The 20,750-nt window shown below is 38.2% G+C and overlaps 1 protein-coding gene across 1 annotated transcript; it reads right to left on the bottom strand.

Annotated features, from left to right (window-relative positions):
- Window positions 1-822: 822 nt before the first annotated feature.
- Window positions 823-18,453, bottom strand: LOC114030813 (MAU2 chromatid cohesion factor homolog). Its single transcript, XM_027845717.1, has 7 exons — window positions 18,424-18,453; window positions 18,147-18,212; window positions 16,746-16,841; window positions 10,049-10,143; window positions 8,452-8,479; window positions 3,135-3,290; window positions 823-1,347 (listed from the first exon to the last, which is right to left on the bottom strand). The coding sequence occupies exons 5-7, from the start codon at window positions 8,452-8,454 to the stop codon at window positions 1,129-1,131; spliced, it is 378 nt and encodes a 125-aa protein (XP_027701518.1). The 5' UTR covers window positions 8,455-8,479; window positions 10,049-10,143; window positions 16,746-16,841; window positions 18,147-18,212; window positions 18,424-18,453; the 3' UTR covers window positions 823-1,128.
- Between the last annotated feature and the right edge of the window lie 2,297 nt (window positions 18,454-20,750).

Here is a 20,750-nt window from a genome sequence, read left to right as displayed (position 1 = left end):
GAGTTCTAAATTTTTCCCCCTCCCCAAGACATCATGTAATACAAAGACAATCATATTAAACATATTTCCACATTAGTCATGTTGTGAAGGAAGAATCAGAGCAAAAAGGAAAAACCACGAGAAAGAAAAAACAAAAATAAAATAAGAAAGAGAAAACAGTATGCTTCGATCTACATTCAGACTGCATAGTTCTTTCTCTGGATGTGGATAGCATTTTCCATAATGAGTCTTTTGGAATTGTCTTAGATCATTGTATTGCTGAGAAGAGCTAAGTCTGAAGTCAGTCATCCCACAATGTTGCTGTTACCGTGTACAATGTTCTCCTGGTTCTATTCACTTCGCTCAGCATCAGTTCATGCAAGTCTTTCCAGGTTTTTCTGAAATCCGCCTGGTTATCATTTTTTATGAAACAACAGTATTCCATTACATTCAAATACACAATTTGTTCAACCACTGCCTGATAGGCATCCCCTCAATTTCCAATTCTTTGCCACCACAAAAAGAGCTGTTATATTTTTACATGTGGGTCCTTTTCCCTTTTTTTAATGATCTCTTTGGGATATAAACCTAGTAGTGGTATCGCTGGATCAAAAAATACACGCAGTTTTATAGCGCTTGGGGCACAATTCCAAATTGTTTTCCAGAGCAGTTGGATCAGCTGACAACTCCACCAACAATGCATTAGTGTTCCAATTTTCCCACATCTTCTCCAACATTGATCATTTTCCTATTTTGTCATGTTAACCAATCTGATAGGTGTGATGTGGTACCTCAGAGTTGTTTTAATTTGCATTTCTCTAATCAATAGTGATTTAGCTGCTCATCATTTCTTATAGCACAACAGTATTCCATTACATTCATATACCACAACTTAGAACCCATCATCTTAGAAAGACACTATCACTTCACTCTTATGTTCCAATGGAATACACAGTCCTTCCCATTGTTATAATGACCTCAATTATCAGATGAGAAATACCTATATGCCTAATTCTTGCCCTGTAACTCAAATGCATTGATCTCCTTGTTTCCTCTCCCAAATCTAGTGAATATGATAACTTTACGGACATGAAAATGCCTTGCATACTAATGTGTCTGAATGCTGGGCTGAGTTTTCAGTGGGAAGAGCTATATGCATTTGGCCAGAACACAACGAAAAACTTTATGCTGTGGTAATAGTAGAAAGAGTGAGCTACTCACCAGGTAGACCAATACACACATGTGCTCTTTGGGCAGCCAATGAAAGAGGTCAGCAGGATTGCTGGGTAGAATTTCATCATCATGAAGAGTGGAAATAGTTTGAATACACTGTTGAAGCTGCTTTAGACATGGCTTCACACTTTTCACCTACAGGAAGTTAATTCACATCAAATACCAGTTCACTGTGTTGGGATGAATACAATGGAGATCACTCATGAAATCTAAGCCCAGATTCAGGCACAATGGATACAAAGACTAGAATGGATCATGGCATCTTGTTCCCAGAATCTGATCTGTGAGACTTCTATGCATTCTTTCTTATCTACAAATCTGATATATTCGAGTAGCTGGGACCATCCCTACCTTCAGCCTCAGAAACCTTAGGGCTTGCCACCCTCTTTCAAAAGTACCAAATAGTTAACTAGTATTCACATTCTCCTTTTCACTTGGTCATGCTGAAAAGCCATGGCCATGGTTAGCAAGTAACTGATTAAAATATAAGAGACAAAATCAACAAACATAAACAAACGTTTGAAGTTAGTAAATAGTCTAAGGTAATTAAAGCAGAATCCGGAGGTTAGCCATGATTTGTTCCCCTCTTGGCTATGCTTTTGACTTTCTGGACTTTGCCACCACACAGCCATGTGGGTACTGCACCCCACCCCCCTAAGCTTTTCAGCTCCCTTTTATGTATCGTCTTCCCCTATTAGAATGTAAGTTCCTTGAGTGCAGGGACTGTCTTTCTTTTTGCTTGTATTTATATCACGAGTTCTTAGTACAGTGTCTGGCACATGGCAAATGTTTATAAATGTTTGTTGCCTGCCTACCTGCTTGTGTAGAGTTCCCAAGATCTATAACTAAGTGTCCTAGTCTAAAGTAGGTTTAGCTGGATTCCTCAGCAGGAAGGGGGCCTGGACTTTTGGTCTGGAAAATTGTAGCATCCATCTATTTTTTTTTTCCTAGCCTCTTGCCAGACAGAGCTTCTTCCTCCTAAAAAGATAGGTCTTTGGCTCCATCTCTTTTCCAGGGAATGATAAGTCTGCTTATTCTCCTATTTTACTCAAAAATTCACAAAGAGAAGCCATTTCTTTACATTGATCAAATAAGGCAAGGCCATAAAAGGAATTCTTTATCTTTATTTGAACAGAAGGCTCTATAGATCAGGATGAAACCTGCAAGGCTGGAACTTGGAGTCTTACAGGTCCCAATGCCCTTTGAAAAATGAGAGCAGCTGCAGTCAGTTGCACTCTGTGCAAATTAAATGCTGCACTTGGGCTCTTGACAAGTTGCCACATGGGGCCCATGGCCAGGCAAAATATGAAGTGTTACTGTTGCCTGCCTTAAAGGCAGCATCTGCTAAAACCCTGCCTCTTCGATTTTGCTCAGGCACCAGATGGTAAGATGGATTCTTCTGGGCATGAGGTACGGTGTGAGAAGTAGGAACTCTTTAGAAATGAAGGGTTAGAATTTCATGTTGTACTTTCCTTGCTACTGTCTGAATCCATCTGTAGGCTCCAAAGACATGCTGCTCAATGAGCCAGGTCTAAAGACTGAGCAATCTTTCAGATTTACTGTTCACAGACCTGCTGAAACTCAGCAGGGTAAGTTGCAACTGCTGTTCCTAAATCAGATCTCTGAGCTTTGCTTCATGAAACATTTTCCTCATTTTTAAATGATTACATTTTTAGCTCACAACCTCAATTTCTAGTTTAGCTGAAGAAGCAGTTTCCAGGATGCAATTTTAATACAATCACATGTGCAGTGTGTCTAAATATTGTAACGCATCAAAAGCAGAGATTACTGAAGCTAAATCTTCACTGGAATTACTGCTTATTTCAGTTCATAAGTCTAGACTTTGAACTTCAACACTGGTTAGCAATAATTTTCAAGAGGGGTCTCTTCCTGACAAATATAGATATAGAATAGTTACACACCTGTCCAGCATCCAAGTAGTGCGTCACCTGGAGGACCAAGAAGAACACTCGGAGGGACTCCTTCTGTATGGGGTTCCCTTGCCAGTTTTCAACTATTTGTCCACAAAGTGTCAGAAGGGGATGGACTTCTTGCAACTTCCTCTCCATCAGAAGGAGCTATAAGGAAAAGCTATTTGGGGTTTTGTTTTGCTTTAACTTGAATATTCCTGATAGTTTCAAAATGAATAAGTGGTTTAAGTGGCTATGATATAAGCCATGCAACATGGAACAGTAAACCTCTCATAGAAAAATCAGACCACACCCAACTTGAGATTCATAGATCAGTTAAATAATGAGGCTGTCACTATCATTCTAGCAAAACATAAATCTGGTTTAGTTTATAAAATACAACTTTGGGGCTTCCTGTAAGTTTTCTATCGATGGCCTCTACCTACCTGTTACTTCTATCCTTCCTCCATATCTAACATACAGTACTCATTCAACTTACTCGCTAAGGCTGTACTCATTTAATGACAGTCATGCAGACAGATGCATGAATAAAATCCCTACTCTGTTATCTTTCCTCATACTCTCATTTGTATTCACTCCAACTATATTCTATACCAGTCTTTTTCATTCTCTATTAAACTCCAATATGGTGCCATTGACGCCTCTTTCCATCCTGGATATTTCCTTTCCCCTCCCCCATGTATTTTTGCCTATGTTTAATCTATTTCCTTGTATTAGCTGAAACCTGGTTTTTCCCTGAGAACTTCATCTCTTGAGCTCTATGTGCTAGCACTGACTACACTTTTTCCCATTCTCTGAGTTTAAAGGCAGATTGAACAGAATCACAGAATCTGAGATGGAAAGAACCTCAGTAGCACCATACAGGAGACACACAGATATTCTGCTGAAATGAATCCAGTGCAAACCATACCCAAGTAAGAATCAACTCTGTAATATAACAGATAGTGATATCCAGTCCTGAAGGAAAACTCAAAATTATTTCCCTAAAAAAATTCATTTCACTTTTGGAGAATTAGTACATTTGTCTTTCTTCAGTCTTACAGTACTTTGCATGTTCTTTACTGTCTGTTAAGGATCATCCATAGTGGCTCAAAAACCACATTAGCCAGGTCTTTTGATACTCTAGAAATAAAGTTCATCTGGGCCTACTAACCTGAATTCATTCAGGGAAGGTAGCCAACTCTCTAATTATTTCTCTGCCTTTCTGGATTTTTTTAAAAAGTTTTTTCCTTTCCAATCCAAAGATTTTTTTTTTCTAGTTCTCTCTTGGCAGAGAAAAAAAAAATCAAACCTAAAAGTTGAGTAAGTACCTTTTTTTTTTTTTTTTGGCTGTTATCACTGTGAGAGATGATCTCTCAGCTGTGAAGCCTCCTCAAAGGGTTAATAGTTCTTGTTAACAGTTCTCACAAAGGGCAGCAATTAGGAGATCACTGGTCATTTGGAGAGAGAGATAAGGTCAGAAGCCAGATAGTAAGAGAGTGGGAGGAGAGAAATTGGAGGCACCTGTTGTAGATGGCCTTCTAATTGTATTGTTGAAACACACTCTCCAAACCCCCCCCCACTCAGACCCTGTTTTTAAGCACATAGCAGAAAGAATAGAATACCCTACCCCCAACCTAAACTGCAAGACTTCTGGCCTTTTCTTGTCTCCAGGCAAACTTGTGTAACTCTGTTGCTGGGGTAGATTGCCTCGAACAGATTGTGCCCTCAAGGCTTGCACCAATGAGCTGAGAAGAAGGGGGTTAGGGAGGAGGAGTTGCGGTTAGGGGCTATATAATCTTTCTTTGCTGAGCACACCCTTGCACTCTTCCACCAGAGCCATTTTAGGTGGATGGAGGGTGCACTTTCTCGAGAAAGCTAATAAAGAAACCTTTCTTTTTGCTACATCTGAGTCTCCAGAATTTATTGGTAAGGGTCTTCATGTCCCACACATCACTATCCCATCCACTCTGAGTAGCGATCCTATCCTTTCTCTGAGTCTATTTTTAACTTACAATGTATCTTAAGAAATCCATAAAGTTCAACTCTGATCCTTCATTGTGAATATGAAGATGACACTGACAGGGGCCAAAGTCTTGTAGATTATATAGAAGTCTTATAATATGTTTGTTTAATTTTTAAAAAGTGTTTCACTGGTAGAACAAAATGTCTCTAACATTCTCCAACGTGTTATCGGTGGCGCATATATTAAAATCATATGAAATTTACTGAAAGATATAACAGAAATAACATTGTACAATGACTCTATTAGCATCAAGCTAGATATCAGTAATATCAAGCTAGGCATTATAAATATTAAGGAATTAAAACAAGAATATGTAGTATCATTAAAAGTGTTTGTCACTGCTATGCACAAAAGGTTTTTAAGGAGGAGAGATTCCCTACGGATATTGAAGTCCTTTATGAGTTACTATTTTCAGATGACACTCTGTTGATTCCACCTTGGAACTCTGTAGAGCCTAAATGAGATACACAGTCATTCAGAGAGTTTGCCTTAACCATCCACATGGGAAATAAAAAGGAAAAAAATTCTACTTTCCATATTATGATAGGCTCCTGGAGGAACAGCGCATAGAGCTAGTCTACCAGTGAATATGTCTTACACAAACGCTGAGGATGGACAATGCCATGGGCCCAGAATCAGATGGGAGGAGTAAGCTACACTGCATTTGAAAAGTTGTGCAATGTTTTAATGACCTGAAGCTTCTCCCTGAAACTGCGGCTCACCAATATTCTTACAGTGATACTATATGGCTTTGTGTCATGGAATACTACAATCTACAAAGTTACAGGTCAATAAAAGGGAAGTGGATAGGTACATGGCAAGTGTGACTAACCTGCAGCATATTATCAACAAAGAATTACATGAGAGGGAGGGATATACTGACTAGGGAACAGCTAAAGAAATTACAAAAAAGTCCATGGAAACAATGGAAAAATATTGGCATAAGGAAATATGAAGAATTTGGAGAAGTATGAGAAAACTTAATGGGAATAATGTAGAGAAAAGTGAGCAGAACCCAAAAAAGCAACATACATGACTACAATGTAAAGAGAAAGAATAAATGAAACTGAATACTATGCAATTATAAAGACCAAGCTTGGCCCTGAAGAAGGAAGAGTTGAGAAGATGTAAATCTCCTTCCCTTCACTGCAGAGGTGGGGGGAGGGAAGGGATTATGGAGCTAGTTACCACATGTACTGACAGGGTTGATGTGTTAGTTGACTTTGCTAAACTATTCTTTTTCTTTCTTTCTTCATCTGTTAGAAGAGATGCGTGAGGGGGACATACATCTGAAAATGACTATGATGTGAAAACCAAAGGCAAAAAAAGTAAGGGACTGATGGACTGCCTGAATGTTCCATGGATTAAATTCAACCCTTGATCTTATTTATACCTCTATGACCTGGAGCATGTTACTTAAACCTCTCCAGGCCTTTGACAGCTCTTCCAGTTTTAGACCTATGATCTTTGAAGGCCTACAGTACACTGAATCATTCATCTGAGTTGCACATAAGGGAGGACATGGACAAGAACTGCATAGAAGGTAAGGAAAGATTGTTTTTTGAATTAGTGGAAGGAGCATCCACATTGATGAAAATATAAATTCATCAAAGAAGCAAAGAAAAAAATAAAATCCTTTGGTTTTAGTCTTAGCCTTGCCAGCCTCCACTCAATTTGAGCTTTAATACATCTGATGCTATTCTTATAGGCCTATGCCATGCTTTTGTATTCCTCTTCCATTATCCATCCTTGCTTCTATCACTGGTACATCTTTTTTTTTTTGTTTTTGTTTTTGGTGAGGCAGCTGGGGGTAAGTGACATGCCCAGGATCACACAGCTAGTGTCAAGTGTCTGAGGTCAGATTTGAACTCAGGTCCTCCTAACTCCAGGGTCGGTGGGTATATCTTTTTAAAAATATAAGTTGGTCCATGAGTGTCCACTCATGACACTGGTCTCTTTAGTCAACATCTCCTCTTTACTTGAGAGCTTCCCATTTTCCTGGACTGACTTTTCCTATAGAATTCTAGTCCATGGACTCCTATCTATCCTTCTTCTGAACCCTCTGAAATCTGCTTTTCAAAAATCTACAGTACACACTACTCCCAACTTTCCTCTTTCTATCACAAATTCCAAGATGGGAATGGTGATTTCTCCCTGAGGTCCCTATCATTTTTTACTTTAGCAACCAGTTTCTCATTGATAAGAACTGCCCTCAGAATATCAGTACCCCTCATTGGTTCATCTTTTGAAGGATGAAATTATCATTAATAAGGCAAACCAAGAATGTATTTGCTCCCTTTACTTTCAGCACAAATACAGTTTCAACTGATGTCAATATAACTGAATTTTCTTTCCCCCGCTGCAACCAAATAAAGTATAAATTTCTAGGTTATTGTCAAACTGGATCCTCTCCATTTCCCATCATTGTTAAACTCTGTTGTCTTTCTACACCTTTGACTGTGCAATCTCCGTGCCTTGAACAGACTCCTCTTCTGACCGTCACTTCTTATGTTGAAATCCCGCCCTTCTTTCAAGGCTCCCTTCCGGTGTACTCTTCTTCACGAAGTGCTTCCTGAACTTCCCAAGTCTAAGTGAACCATTCCTCCTCAAACTTTCTTCGAGCATTTTGACTCTCTCTTTTGGACCTACCATACTTTACCTTGTAAGACCCTTATCTGTGTACATTTCATTTCTCTCCTGAAGGACTATAAGCTTTTTGTGGGTGTGGATTATGTCATTTTTCATTGTTGCACATCTAATGCCTTGCACATGATACTTAATGTTTCTTGAATTAGATCACCATATTCTCCTTTGTATTTAGTTATTTGCATGCATGTTTTTTTTCCCACTAGTAGACAACAAGTTTTTAAATAGCAAGTTATGTGTCACATAACTTGGTATTCCTAGGACAGTGCCTTACCTATCACAGGAGTTTCATAGATGTTTGCTGAATGAACCATTAGAGCCTTAAATTGTTTATTTACTTGGGCTGAAGTGAGTTAAACTTTTCAAAAACAGCAGTAACAATAAAGGTCCACAGCTACCAACTACCTAAAGTACACGTGAGATCAAAGTGCACTAAGATTTTGGATAGCCAGACATTTCTATTTTCCTTAAGTCTGTTTAGTTTTCAGAAGATACACTGTTGGAGGCAAATATTTTAGGCATAAAAAAACTAAGGCTTAATGACAAGTTTTAATAATCTTGATATTTTTGTTTGAAGTTTTATTTACTAAGATGCCTAGTTCATTCCATTCCTGTGCAATCCTCACACTGAAGAATTAAAAAACAAACTTTACTTACCATCCCCTTACTCAGCAAGAACAGTGCCCTGAAAACAAGAAGCCAGAATAAGAGCAAGCAAAGGCCTGAGTTGCTAAAACATGATAATTAAATACTCAGGCTTGTACATTAATACTCAGGTTGTACATTAATTAATTAATTAAATACTCAGGTTGTACATTAATAGATTTTAAAAGTCAGTTATTACAGTCAGTATTCTATGAAGGTTCACTGCATACTGCCATAGTCCTCATGGTTAAACTACACTAGCAGGTGATTGCTCTCTGAGTCTTAAGTTTCCTCATCTGTAAAATGGAGGCAATGACACCGACCTACCTACTTCACAGGATTATTGTGAAGTGTTGCTGTTGTTTAGCCATTTCAGTTGTGTCTGACTCTTCATGATCCCAATTGGGGTTTTCTTGGCAAAGATACTGGAGTGGTTTGCCATTTCCTTCTCCAGTTTATTTTACAGATGAAGAATATGAGGCAAACAGGGTTAAGTGACTTGCCCAGAGTCACACAGCCAGTAAGTGTGTGAGGCTGAATTTGAACTCAGATCCTCCTGACTCCAGGGCCAGCACTCTATCCACAGCACCACCTAGCTGCCCCTATTGTGAAGTAAGCAAGCATTTTGTAAACCTTAAAGAGCTATCAAAATGTGAACTACTATTATTATAAAGGCAATCAATTGCAGTTTTATGGGATTCCATTTAAAACAAAAGAATGACCAGAAAAAGCATTGCCAGATTTGTTTATAAATGAATTTGGGCCATAACAAATCCACTAATGGCAACAAATGGAGATTTTTATAGGAGAGAAGAATTTAAATTTTAAATAAGGAAAACAGACACTTTCAAGGCTAAATGCTGGTGTTAGGGTGGGTATTGGGAAGACAACATGGCCCAGAACTGACAGCAACTGTCAGAGTCTGATGAGTCATAGTGATATAAGCCTATTTTTATGTAGTTCTTTATATCTATACAGCATTTTATATGCATTATGTTTCACACAACAATCTTGGGAGGACAGCAGTTTAAGTATTATTATTTCCATGTTATAAAAGAAGAAAATAAGGATCAGGGAACTTATGTTATTTGCTTAAGGTCAAATTGCAAAGCAAAGATTCACATCTAGCTCTCTGGACACCATGTCCCATGTTTGTTAATATATACCATACTACTTTTCATTAACCCTGTCATTTGTAATTCACAATTTTAGAATATGTTTAAATCAAAGTAATTTTCTTCAAACTATCCTGGGCATCATTTTATGTCAAATACAGGATAATTAATATTGAGAATTGCTGTGTACCCTCTGAAGGTAAAGATGTGAATTCCAATTTAGATTATGTACTTTTTTTTTTTTTTACAACGTTAAATGGTACATCTTATCAACAGTTTTAGGTCAGAATAAACAGAAAAATGTTAGAACTGTAATTCAGAAAATTTGCAAATAATTTTTAATAGAAACCTGGTTGCTATATTAATTTTAGACTAGCTTGTCTATTGCTGAATTATTCCAAATAAATTTAGAATGGCTGGGAGAAGCAGGGAAGAAATCAAAAAAGGGAAGAAGGTGTGCAGATCAGGGAAGGAAAGGAAAAATGTACACATACCTGGTATATTCTGATCCTACTACCCTGGCATATTCTGCTCCAACTCCAAGTAAGTCACATGCAGATACCAAATCTTTTTCAAGTGTGTGGAGTTGCTAAAAAAGAAGAGGAGAGACACTCAAACCTTTCATTTCAAATAACACATCACTTTTTATACTACTGTACATTTTTGTTTGCTAACCAGTTAAAGCTTGCCCTACCATATTTCAATAGTTATCTGTGTCAGCTTTGAACTTAATTAGATGAGCAATCTTCATATTCTTCAAATGCTTTTGGTACAGAAGTCTATTTCAACTACATGTATATTATTTAAGTTTAATGATGCATCAAATGTGTGCTAAACAGTTAACACCAATGTCCATAAAACCCCTTAGGGCAATTAGAAGCCAGGAATAAATCTGCATCTGATGAGTAGTATATGTAACAAACTGTAATTAAACATAACAGATATCAAGGACCCCTAGAAAAAGGACAGGGAGAAGATCACTCTGTGGTAAGATACTGCTAGGCATGAAAAAAGTATTACCCAAATTATGGTAGAGGTAGGAAGAAAAATCAAAAGACTGGAAATGCCTTAACTCCTCCTGGAAGTCTGATAACACTGTATTTCCACTCTACCCTGGTGTTAAGCCTAGGTTTTAAGTTTTGTGCAGATGCTCACATCTTAAGTTATATTATAAACATTTATTATGTCATACAAATATCAGTTGAAAGAAGTATGGCTCTTTAGCCTAGGGAAAAGAAAACTTATGATTGTTGTCTTCAAATACTTGAAGGGCTGTCATAGCAAAGAAGGATCAGAATTGTCCTGCAGAAGGCAAGGATGAAGACAATAGGTTGAAGCCTCAAGGAATCAGGTACTGACTCAATATAAGAAAGATTTTACCTGAGATATTCAAGTAGAACCTGGATGGCCACTCACTAAGCATGCTATTAATCTTCATGCTTCTGAGATCATGGGATTTAGAGCTTGAAGAGACTTTAGAAATCACCTACTCCAAACCCTTTATTTTACAGATGCGGTAACTGAGACTCAAGAGAGGTTAGGTAACTTGTCCAAAGTCACATAGATGTTAAGTGGCAGCAGGGATTTCAACCCAGGTCTTCTGACTCCAAAATCAGCACCCTGTTCACTACACTACAAGGGGAGTAGACTAGATAACTCCTGAAGGCCTTTCTAATTCTAAGGTTCTGTGACGTATGGAGGAATAAACTTAAGTGGGAAGGAATCCTAAACTCTACATGCTAATACTGTAGTTTATACAAAACTATATAGTAATATTCTCCTGCTAGCAGAAATTAGCATGCAGCATCAAAACTGAGAGGCCATAATATTGCAATATGCCTAGTTTGGCTTCAACAATGGTCAGGCATGTGGTCTTTTGGAAAATGAGCATGTCTGCATTAATGGGCCAAATGAGAAAGGCTTAGATTTTTAAGCTCAATTCTTAAGAACCCAGCAAATCTTCTGGAAATAAATTACACATTCTTTAAGAAGGTAAGTTGACTCTTTTGTTTTAAATTTATGTAGGCAATAAAAGAAACAAAGGAGACAGATATTGAGTCAACCATCAAAGAGAAGGAAGTCTATAAAGTCCTTCCAAAAGAATTTTCATTTCAAAGACACTACCTCCATCAATTACATTATGGCTCTAGAAAGTCTCTAGACTGAGGCTTAACTAGCGGGAAGCTGAGAAGAGAGACCTACTGTTAGGGGCATTCAGGGATAAAAAACTGGGATAAAGAGCTACTGCCCTACAGATCCTTAAACTCCCTTCACTTGATCCCACTATCCGATCAAACTATTACCCTATGTCTCTCTCCTCCCTTTCACTCCAACTCCTAGAAAAAAACTACCTGTACTATGGTTTCACTTTCTTACCTTCCACTCATTTTTCATCCCCTTACAATCTGCCTTCCAACCTTACCATTCAATAGAAACAGTCTCTATCAAGTTGCCAATGATCTCTCAATTGCCAAATCCAATGGCTTTTTTTATAGTAATTTTTCTTTATTTTTTTTTTGTTTTCAACATTTACTTCCACAAGATTTTGAGTTCCAAATTTTTACCCCATCTCGCTCCTCCCCCCACCCCAAGATGGCATGCATTCTGAATATCCCTTCTCCTAGTCTGCCTTCCATTCTATCTCTCCCCTCAACCCCATTTCCTGTATTTCTTTTTTCCCAGTTGCATGTGAAAACATTTTTTTTAAACATGTGTTTTTAAACCTTTGGGTTCCAAATTTTCTCCCTTCCTCCCTCCCCACCCACCCTCATTGATAAGGCAAGCAACTAAATATAGGTTATATATGTGCAGTTATGCAAAACACTTCCATAGTAGACATGCTGTGAAAAACTAACTCTATTTCCCTTAATCCTATCCCGCCCCCCCACTTATTCTATTCTTTCTTTTGACCCTCTCCCTCCTCAGAAGTATTTGCTTCTGATTACCCCCTTCCCCAATCTGCCCTCCTCTCTATCATCCCCCTACTCTGTTGTCCCCTTCCCCCCCATTTTCCTGTAGGGTAAGACAGATTTCCATACCCAATTGACTGTGTATGTTATTCCCTCCTTAAGCAAAATCTGATGAGAATAAGATTGACTCATTTCCTCTCCCCTTCCCCCATTTCCCCTCCACTGTAAGAGCCTTTTCTTTTGTTTTTTTTTTTTTGTGAGATAATTAACCCCATTCTACCTCTACCTTTCTCCTTCTCCTAGTATAATCCTCTCTCACCCCTTAATTTTATTCTCCAGATATGACCCCTTCATTTTCAACTCACCCCGTGCCATCTATCTATCTATCTCTATATATACGTACATATAATTTTTTCCCCTCCAGCTACCCTAATACTGACAAAGGTCTCATGAGTTACAAATATCATCTTTCCATGCAGGAACGTAAACAGTTCAACCTTAATAAGTCTCATGATTTTCTCTTTCCTGTTTACCTCTTCATGTTCCACTTGAGTCTTGTATTTGAAAATCAAATTTTCTATTCAGCTCTGGTCTTTTCATCATGAATGCTTGAAAGTCCTCTATTTCACTGAATGACCACTTTTTCCCCTGCAGGATTATACTCAGTTTTGCTGGGTAGGTGATTCTTGGTTGTAATCCTATCTCCTTTGCCCTCTGGAATATTATATTCCATGCCCTGCGGTCCCTTAATGTAGAAGCTGCTAAATCTTGTGTTATCCTGATTGTGTTTCCACAATACTTGAATTGTTTCTTTCTGGCTGCTTGTATTATTTTCTCCTTGACCTGGGAACTCTGAAATTTGGCTACAATATTCCTAGGAGTTTTCCTTTGGGGGTCTCTTTCAGGAGGAGATCGGTGGATTCTTTCAATTTCTATTTTGCCCTCTGGTTCTAAGATATCAGGACAGTTTTCCTGGATAATTTCTTGAAAGATGATGTCTAGGCTCTTTTTTTGATCATGGCTTTCAGATAGTCCAATAATTTTTAAATTCTCTCTCCGGGATCTATTTTCCAGGTCAGTTGTTTTTCCAATGAGATATTTCACATTGTTTTCTAATTTTTCATTCTTTTGGATTTGTTTTACAGTGTCTTGATTTCTCATAAAGTCACTAGCTTCCAATTGCTCTATTCTAATTTTTAAGGAAGCATTTTCTTCAGTAATCTTTTGGACTTCCTTTTCCATTTGGCCAATTTTGCTTTTTAGGGCATTCCTCTCCTCATTGGCTTTTTGGACCTCTTTTGCCATTTGGGTTAGGCTATTTTTTTTAAGGTGTTATTTTCTTCAGTATTTTTTTGGGTCTCCTTTAGTAAGCTGTTGACTTGTTTTTCATGATTTTCTTGCATCACTCTCAGTTTTTCCTTTACTTTTCTTACTTGCTTCTCAAAATCCCTTTTGAGCTCTTCCAAGGCCTGGGACTGATTCATATTTTTCTTGGAGGCTTTGGATGTAGGAGCTTTGGCTTCATTTTCTTCTGGTTGTATGTTCTGATCTTCTTTGTCCCCAAAGTAAGATAATATATTCTGACTTTTTTTGCGCTGCTTACTCATGATCCCGGCCAATTACTTGAGTTTTAAACTCTTTGTTAAGGTAAGTCTGCTTCCAATGTGGAAAATTTACTGTCCCAAGCTTCGGGAGTTTGTACAGCTGTTTTCAGAGACACTTCTAGGGACCTATAAATTTTCAGTTCTTCCAAGGTGCTGTGATAAGGGGTGAGGTGTTTTCTCTCCACCACCACAACAAGCTCCACTGCACCAGCGTTACTTCTAGCCCCAGGACCGCTCCTCAGAACTGTGACCCAGATCCAAGCATGGGCAAAGCAACAGATTCCTGCCTCAGCACTGGCAAAGAGAATCCTGCAATCCCCCTCTGATCAGTCACTGGATTCCCCTTCAGTCTGTGGGCCAAAAGCTTAGGAAAAAGCCACGGCCCCAGGCTGCGCTCAAGACTTGAGGCTGAGACCTAGTTCCTCTCTCACGGCAGTCACAGACTTTTCCCACTGACCTTCTGAGTTGCCTTTGGCGTTCAGGGGCTGAGAAGTCTGGAAACCGCCACAGCTGCCCACGATTCAGTCCTCTGAGGTCTGCTCCAGGGTCGCTGTGGCCTGCGCGCCCACACCGAACTGCGCTCCTCTCCCTGCCTGGCGCGATATACCTTTCCGATAAACCATCCAGGCTGTCTTTGGCTGGAAATTTGTTTCACTCTGTCTTTTTGTGGGTTCTGCTGCATTAGAATTTGTTTAGAGCTATTTTTTATAGGTATTTGGAGGGCTTTGGGAGAGAGCTCCAGTGTCACTGCTTTCCCTCTGCCATCTTGGCTCCGCCCCCTGTACTTGACTTTTCTACAGCATCTGATACTACTGACCATTTCCTCCTTTCTGGGTTTTTGTAACACTGCTCTCTCATACCTGTCCTCCAGCTTGTCTGATCCTTCTTTCTTGGTTTCCTCTGCTAGATCATTAACCATATCCAACCTATACTCTATGTGTGAGTGTACACCAAAGTTCTGTCCTTGAACTTTTTTCCTTGTCTCTTGGTAATCTCATGAGCTCCTATTAGAACAACTACTATTTTTATGCAAATAATTCCCAGATGTATGTATTCCAGCTCCAACCTTTATCCTAAACTACAGGCCTACACTACCAATTACCCATTTAACACCTCTAATGGGATGTCTCACAGGTATCTCAAATTAAACATGTTCAAATCATAAATCATTATCTTTCCCCAAAAAACTCTCCCTTCTTCCTATCTTTCCTATTTCTGTTGAGGGCATCATCATGCTTCTAGTCACCCAGGCTTACAATCTTGAGAGTTAACTTGGACTATTCTCTTTCCCTCATCCCTCGTACACAATCAATTGCCAAGTCACATCAATTTTATTTCCACACTACATCTCTCATGTGTCCCTTATCTTCTGTTCACTTATCCCCAACCCTAATTCAGGGCCTTATCACCTTACATGAATTATTACAATAGCCTGGTCTCCAGGCACTTCTTTCTCCAAAACATCTTCAACACACCTACCAAATTTACATTCACAAAACACGGTTCTGACCAACTCAGTTCTCTGCTCAAGAAGTGCAAAGGTTTCCTATTTTTTCTAGCATAAAATACAAATTTCTCTATTTCGCTTTCAAAGTCCTTTACCATCTGGTTCCAGCCTATCTTTTCAAGATTACTGTACATTACTTTCTTTCACTCACTATCAACACTCCAGACAAATAGGCTCACTTGGGATTCCCCATACACGACCTTCCATGTATAGACTATCCCCCATATCTACAATATACTTCTGTCTCACCTCTGCTCAGCTCAGGTGCCACTTCTTATAGAAGGTTTATCCTTATTCTCCAAGTTGCTAATAACCCTACCCCACCTCAAAATCACCTTGCACCTACTGTGTATTAAATTTCAGTGTACCTTTCCCTGTAAGCTCAACAGATTGAAGGGAGGGGACATGTTTTAATTTTTGTCTTTGTATCTCCCAGGACCTAGCACAGTGCCAGGCAAATAGAAGGAGTTTAACAAATGCCTGTTTAATGAAAGATGAATTAAAACTCTTTTAAATGTTCCAAATTTTCCCATTCCCTACATGCTCTCTTTGTAATAGTTTGAGAAGCAAAGCTGGAACCAAATCTTCTACTTAGCTGGTCCCTAAACTATTTCTGATAATAATCACTTCACATTTATAGGTCACTTTCTTCCACTAGTCAACATTCTGATGATGTCTCATCATGGCATAGAAACAACCTTGAGTTCCTAAAAGCTATACTAGCTAAGCACAAGCTCTGAGAGATGCCAGCAAACTTGAAAGGCTTCTAGTTCAGGCTTGATGCTAGTCTGAAAGCCTGTCATCTGATGACCTGCCTAGTCAAATGTGAAGAAGCTCTTCCTCAGGTTAGCCAGAGAGTGATGAATTTTCTGCTATAGCAACTTCTGAAGACTATGTATTAAGTTGGAGAGGGATTCTGATTTGTGTCAATGGAGGGAGTACTCAAACTCACAAAACTGGATCCTTGCCATGTTGAAATATATATTACTTTAATGCTTTCAAAGCACTTTTCTCAGAATTATTCTAGCTAGGCAGGACAAGTATTTTCCCTATTTTACAGATAAATAAGTTCAAAGACATTTGGTCAGTCACTTATACTTATAAAGCTATACAAAAAGAAAATGTAACATAATTATGCTTCTCATCTTATATATAGAGAGATGATACTCACTGCAAGCTGAAAGAGTAGTCTACAGTGCCAGTAGGGTGTTTGCTGTGAAATCTGAATTGCTTTACGCAAGAGTGGTTTTGCAGCATCAACTGAATTCTGAAAGGACATTTTTAATTTGGAAAAAAAAAATCAATATTCAAATAAGATTATTTACACACCAGCTTCAATTTCTGATGGCCATTACTAGTCATGCTTATCAAAGGTTTTGGATTATGTGGGGGGCAATTTGCCATGTAAAAACCAATTATTCTTTGTTAAGCTTTGTACCAGAGACACTGTGCATTTTCCATACAACAATTTTATCATTGGACAAGTCTGAAACAATCAAGTACAGAACTTCATACAATCAAATTAGATGCAGACCTCAGTCTTACCTATTCTGCACCAAATAGGAGTACCTTCTTAGGTGAAATTCTCAGCCCACTATCAATCCAGGCTCTCTTAAATAACATTATATTTAAAAAGAGAGTGTTCAAATAAAAGTTCTGAAGCCCATCAATTTAAAAGATGTAAAGAAAAATGATAAAATCAAAAGTTAGTTGGGGCTATGAGGAAAGAGGTACACTCATATATTGCTGATAACAAAATAAACTTGTACAATCTTCCTGTAACACAGTCTAGTCATATGAAATAACCAGACAATTAATTATTCCATTTAACTTTAATACTACTACTACTACTATGAATATATTCCAAGGAAATAATTTATTTAAACAAAGATGGTTGTAACTGCTCTATACATAGTGGTAATGAAAAGCTGGAAGCAACCTAGATGGTCAGTGTTTGGGAAACAGTTAAACAGAACACAACAGGTACATCAAAACAATGGAGTGCTATACTGTATTGTTCAAGTCACGAAGAATGGAATATGAAGAATTATGCAAAAATAGGTAAAGATCCATATAAAATTATGGACAGTGAAAAAAAGCAGAAGCAGGACAATTGAGTTTTTTTTAAAAACCCTGCATATAGAGATATATGTACATATCCAACTATGAGGATCAAAAGGAATTATAGTGAGTTACTGTTAAGAGGGAACTGTAGCCTAAAAGTTTATATTATGATTTTGCTATAGAGTGGATGAAATATATGAATTTTAAACACATGAATTTTAAAAGTTTCCATGCAAAAAGAATTAGTCTTCAGACCAAAAATACTAATCACATAACTTATTTGGTATTTATTTTCTCTGTTTACTTATATGTTGCTATAAAGGGATCTTGTTAATATTCTAAAAAATGTTTACACATATATAACCTAAAAATAGGGTACCTGAAGTAAGAAATTCATAAGGTATTTTAAAAACTAGAGAAATTCTAAATTTAAAAATAACTCTGACTTTCCTTTGTTATAGTTTTAAAAGAATGACTCAGCTTTTGATAGACAACAACACATTCTCACCTCTTGGCAATACAACTCAGATAGAAGACTTGCTGCTTCAAATTTGACATCTTCAAACTGTGGAATCTAAGATATCTAGTTAAGGAAATATGAAAACTACAAAAAAATTATATTGCAAAGACCTATACACTAAGGTAATCACTTTCAATTGTAATGACATGCAGTCCCAATGTTATACTGAGTTGGGGATGATTAACAGCCATTCAGCCAAAGTTTATGATATATGTTATCTAACAGAGCAATGCTATAAGAGAAATTAACAACATGAAAAGGATACTTGTTGTGATATCAACCACTGTAAGAAAAAAGAAAAAGGGAATTAGACATTGACATAGCACAAGTTTACAAGGCGTTTGAGGTGAAGTATTGTGGGAAGGTCATGTATTTGCTACCTCCTGAAAAGAAGATTCATTTCTGGGGACAGAGTTTCTACTCTCTGGTAAGCCTGACTAGCCTGGCTTTGAAAGCTCTTCACAATCTGGCCCTACCTTCCTACTCTTAGTTCACACAGTCCCTTCCTCCTGTACTATACACTGCAGTCAGCTGTATTGCTCCTTGTTCTTAAGACACATCCTGTACTTTTCTGCCTCTAGATCTTTGTTCACTCCCAAAATTAATCTGGTCTTCACCTAGGCTAATGATATCCTAAGTCTACCGCAAAGACCACTGCTTCCAAGAAACCTCCACTAATTCCTCCCAACCATCCAGTAGTGATAGCTCCCCCATCTGACTTTAAAAGAGCACACTGGAGTCCTCTTACACACCTATTATATCGGCACACAATGCTTATCTTCTTCCCTATCCCACCGCCCCCAATATGGGGGAAGTAGGAGGGAGATAAGGGTTAGTGGGTGGCTAAAACTCATTTATAACATCTCCCATTCTATCTTCTTATGTACTTGTCTCTGATGAATTGTGTCCCCTCTTGCAAAGGCCATCCCAATTGTACTCTTGCTCCTGTTCAGTTGTATCTCCTTCAGGATCTTGCCCCTTCCCTCTTCCCTTCTCTTCCTCATTTTCAGTCTCTATTTGTTGGGTCATTCTTTGCCGCCTCCATAAACATGTCCAAGTCTCCCATATCCTTAAAAAACCTTCACTTGATTCTGTCATTTTCCAGGAGCTCTCCTCTTCTTTTTATAGCTAAACTCATAAAAAAGGTCTACATTCATTACCTTCATTTCCTTACCTTCTACTCAATTCTTAATCTCTTATAAATACTACCCCCTTCCACACTTGAATGAAATGGTTCTATCCAAAGTTATCAATGCTTTCTTATTTAAGGCCATATAAGTTCTCATTCTTTCTAACCTCTCAGGCAGATTCTGGCACTGTTGACCTTGTCTCAGATACTCTCCTCCACTGACTTCCATGATGCTGTTTTCTCCTAGCTCTCTATTTACCTAGTTGTAACACTCTTTTCATTTCTACTGTCACTGGATCATCATTCATTTTCAGCCCCTCAATCACAGGTGTTTTCCAGACTTTGTTTTGAACCTTCAAAACTTTGTTTTCTGGGGCAGCTAGGTGGCACAGGGGATAGAGCACCGGCCCTGGATTCAGGAGGACCCGAGTTCAAATGCAGCTTCAGACACATAACACTTACTAGCTGTGTGAACCTAGGCAAGTCACTTAACCCCACTGCCTAACCAAAAAAAACCCTAAAAAAACCCAAAAAACCCCAAAACTTTGTTTTCTATAGACTCTTTTTTAGAAATATCTAATTAGGGGCAGCCAGGTGGCACAGTGGATAAAGCACTGGCCCTGAAGTAAGGAGGACCTGAGTTCAAATCCAGCCTCAGATCAAACACTTGACACACTAGCTGTGTGACCCTGGGCAAGTCACTTAACCCCAATTGCCTAAAAAAACAAAACAAAAAAAGAAATATCTAATTAACTCCCTTTGGTTTAATTAATCACCTCAATACAAATAACTCAGATCTGTATATTCATCATCACCAACTGCATACTAGAACATATCCACCTGGATGTTCCAAAGACATTTTAAATCCAACATAAACAAAATGGAACTCACTATCTTACCTACTGCAAACTTCCCCATTTCTGTCAAGAGTATTCACCATTCTTCCAGTCACTCAGACTAACAACCCAGGAGTAATTTTCTAGTTTTTACTATAATTCACTTCCAATCAGCTGCATTTTGGAATAATTCTATCTCTACAACATGTATCAAAATAATTCCCTTTTCTCCACTAACATAACTACAACTGTATTTTAGCTTCTTATCAGTTCTGGCTTCAACTACTGTAATAGTCTCCTGATAGCCCTGCTTCTAGTTTTTTCTCCTCTCTACTCCATCTTCCACACAGCTGTTACACTGATATTCCTAAAGCAGAAGTTGCCTGTCTCACTCTTCTACTCAAGAAGCTTCAGCAACCCCCTACTTCTAGGATAAAATACAAATTTGTCTATTTGGCACTTAAATGCCTTTATAATTTGGATCTAGCCTATCTTTCAAGATTGATTTCATATTATTCTCCCTCACAAATTCTACGTTCCAGATAAACTGCCTTATTTCTTGTCACTCAAATTTGAAATTCCAATGCTTACCTCCAAGTCCTTGCACTTGGTCTGAAATGCACTCCC

Source organism: Vombatus ursinus, unplaced genomic scaffold, assembly GCF_900497805.2.
Source record: "Vombatus ursinus unplaced genomic scaffold, bare-nosed wombat genome assembly UNPS02005268.1, whole genome shotgun sequence".
NCBI lineage: Eukaryota > Metazoa > Chordata > Mammalia > Diprotodontia > Vombatidae > Vombatus > Vombatus ursinus.
Note: the sequence above shows the minus strand (reverse complement) of the source record. Positions and strands in the feature narration are given on the sequence as shown.